At 35.7% G+C, this 1,841-nt stretch overlaps 1 protein-coding gene across 1 annotated transcript; it reads right to left on the bottom strand.

Moving 5' to 3' along the window:
• Nucleotides 1–312: 312 nt before the first annotated feature.
• On the bottom strand, nucleotides 313–1,338 carry LOC113569205 (trace amine-associated receptor 1-like). The gene is made up of 2 exons (XM_035529131.1): nucleotides 1,016–1,338; nucleotides 313–943 (listed from the first exon to the last, which is right to left on the bottom strand). Exons 1-2 carry the CDS (start codon nucleotides 1,336–1,338, stop codon nucleotides 313–315), a joined length of 954 nt encoding a protein of 317 aa, XP_035385024.1.
• Between the last annotated feature and the right edge of the window lie 503 nt (nucleotides 1,339–1,841).

The raw sequence follows: 1,841 nt of genomic DNA, 5'->3' as shown, positions 1-1,841 counted from the left end.
TATTTATTTATTTATATATATGTTGTTTTTTTTTTACAAACAACAAGCCCAGGGGAAGGGAACCTAATTCATTAAGGGCTGGTGTCATTTTATTATAAACACAACCGCTGCAGTGTTGGGCCTCATACACACTACCATGTTACTGCCATGTTAGTGTAGAGAACAAAGAATGCTGATGACATCATAATACATCTACTAATCTACAATTTTGTTCAAATTAAATGTTCTTTCAATTAGGATTATAAACAATGCTTGTATTAATGACTAAATGTTCATAGAAGGCTGTTCAGTTCATTTTGTTGCTTTATTCTACTATGAACACAGATTTAATCTAGGTGAATTTTTCTCAAATATTTTTCCTGATAAAATAACTTTGAGAGCCTTTCTAAACCAACTGTACATGAAAGCATACACAATAGGATTACATGCTGAATTTGAATAACCAATCCAAGCAAACACTTCATACAGTTGTTGTGGACCAATATAACCAAAATATGTCAGCATTACACTGTAGATAAAAAATGGTGTCCAAAATGATAAATACACTCCCATAACAACAGCAAGTGTTTTAGTGGCTTTTCTCTCTGCCTTACTAATAGTGGGCTGCCCTCTGGATGTCTTTCGCTGAGAGAGACTATTTTGTACAGAACGTAGTTGTCTGTGTGCAACAAGATATATTTTGAAATATATGCTCACCATTACAATAGAAGGGATATAACAAGAGAAGAAGGCAACTATTAATGAAGTAATTGGCCCTAGAAGTGCTGAACATTCACCCTCACATTTAACATCACTGTAGTGTTCAATGCCCAGAGTGTTTAACTCCATGACTAAAACTCCCAGAGCAGAAGAATAGCCCCAACAAAGAGCAATCATGAACAGAGAAGTAAGAGGAGTCATTTTACGGTGGTACAGCAGGGGATGACATACTGCATAATAACGCTCAATAGAAATAAAGGTCAAATTTAATACAGAGGCTGTGCACAATACAACATCAAGGCTGCTGTGTAATTTACAAAATAATGTTCCCAGATACCAGCAGGTCTCTACAAAGCGTATCATACTGGGAGGCATCACAAGTCCTCCTACAAGCAGGTCAGTTACAGCCAGAGAGAGAGTGAGATAGTTAGTTGGTGTGTGGAGCTGCTTGAAATGAATGATGGCAGTAACGACCAGAAGGCTTCCAAATATTGTAATAATAATAACAGCTCCAATGACAAAATATATCACAACTTTCACAGCCAGAGGATAAACAATCTTCTGACACGAGTTAGGATGAAACTCATAACAAAGTGAAATGTTTCCTGTGCTCCTATATTGTTGTAGCCTTGAGTCCATCGTGCTTTTATCCTTTATCTGTAAAGTTGATTTAAAATTAAGAAATAATCTTTCCATAATACAATTGGCCATGTAAAGCAGAACTTGTTTCTAAAAAATCTTTATAAACAGCATATGAAAACATAACATTTGTTAGGCATGAACAGTACACAAAGAAAATATCTGTGAATACATGCTGAAATAAAGAACATATCTCATATAAAACAATGACATACTCAGCATGTACAGATGTATAACAATCAGATTTATTCTCTATTGTTCATGTCAGCAAGAATTCCCCCATAATACCTTTCATGTACATCCTTACCTCTGTCTGCACACCAGGACAGATCAGCACTGATCAGAGAGCTGCTTTCATTTATAGTACCACAGTCCTGCAGCAGAAACGCCTTTCTACTAAATCACTCCTCTGTGCTAATCATGTGATAATCTGAAAATGAACAAACAGGAACTCAAGTGACAAAATATGTCAACTCTCACAGCCAGTAGATTTATAAAAATAG

The sequence above is a fragment of the Electrophorus electricus genome, chromosome 8, assembly GCF_013358815.1.
Source record: "Electrophorus electricus isolate fEleEle1 chromosome 8, fEleEle1.pri, whole genome shotgun sequence".
Lineage (NCBI taxonomy): Eukaryota > Metazoa > Chordata > Actinopteri > Gymnotiformes > Gymnotidae > Electrophorus > Electrophorus electricus.
The sequence above is the reverse complement of the archived record's forward strand: the minus strand, read 5'-3'. Positions and strand labels throughout refer to the sequence as shown.

Coding starts and splice junctions, on each gene's coding strand:
- LOC113569205 (XM_035529131.1), bottom strand. CDS start 1,338: ATGGACTCAAGGCTACAACAATATAGGAGCACAGGAAACATTTCACTT. Junction 944..1,015: donor TATCTGGGAACATTATTTTG/TAAATTACACAG, acceptor TATTTCTATTGA/GCGTTATTATGCAGTATGTC.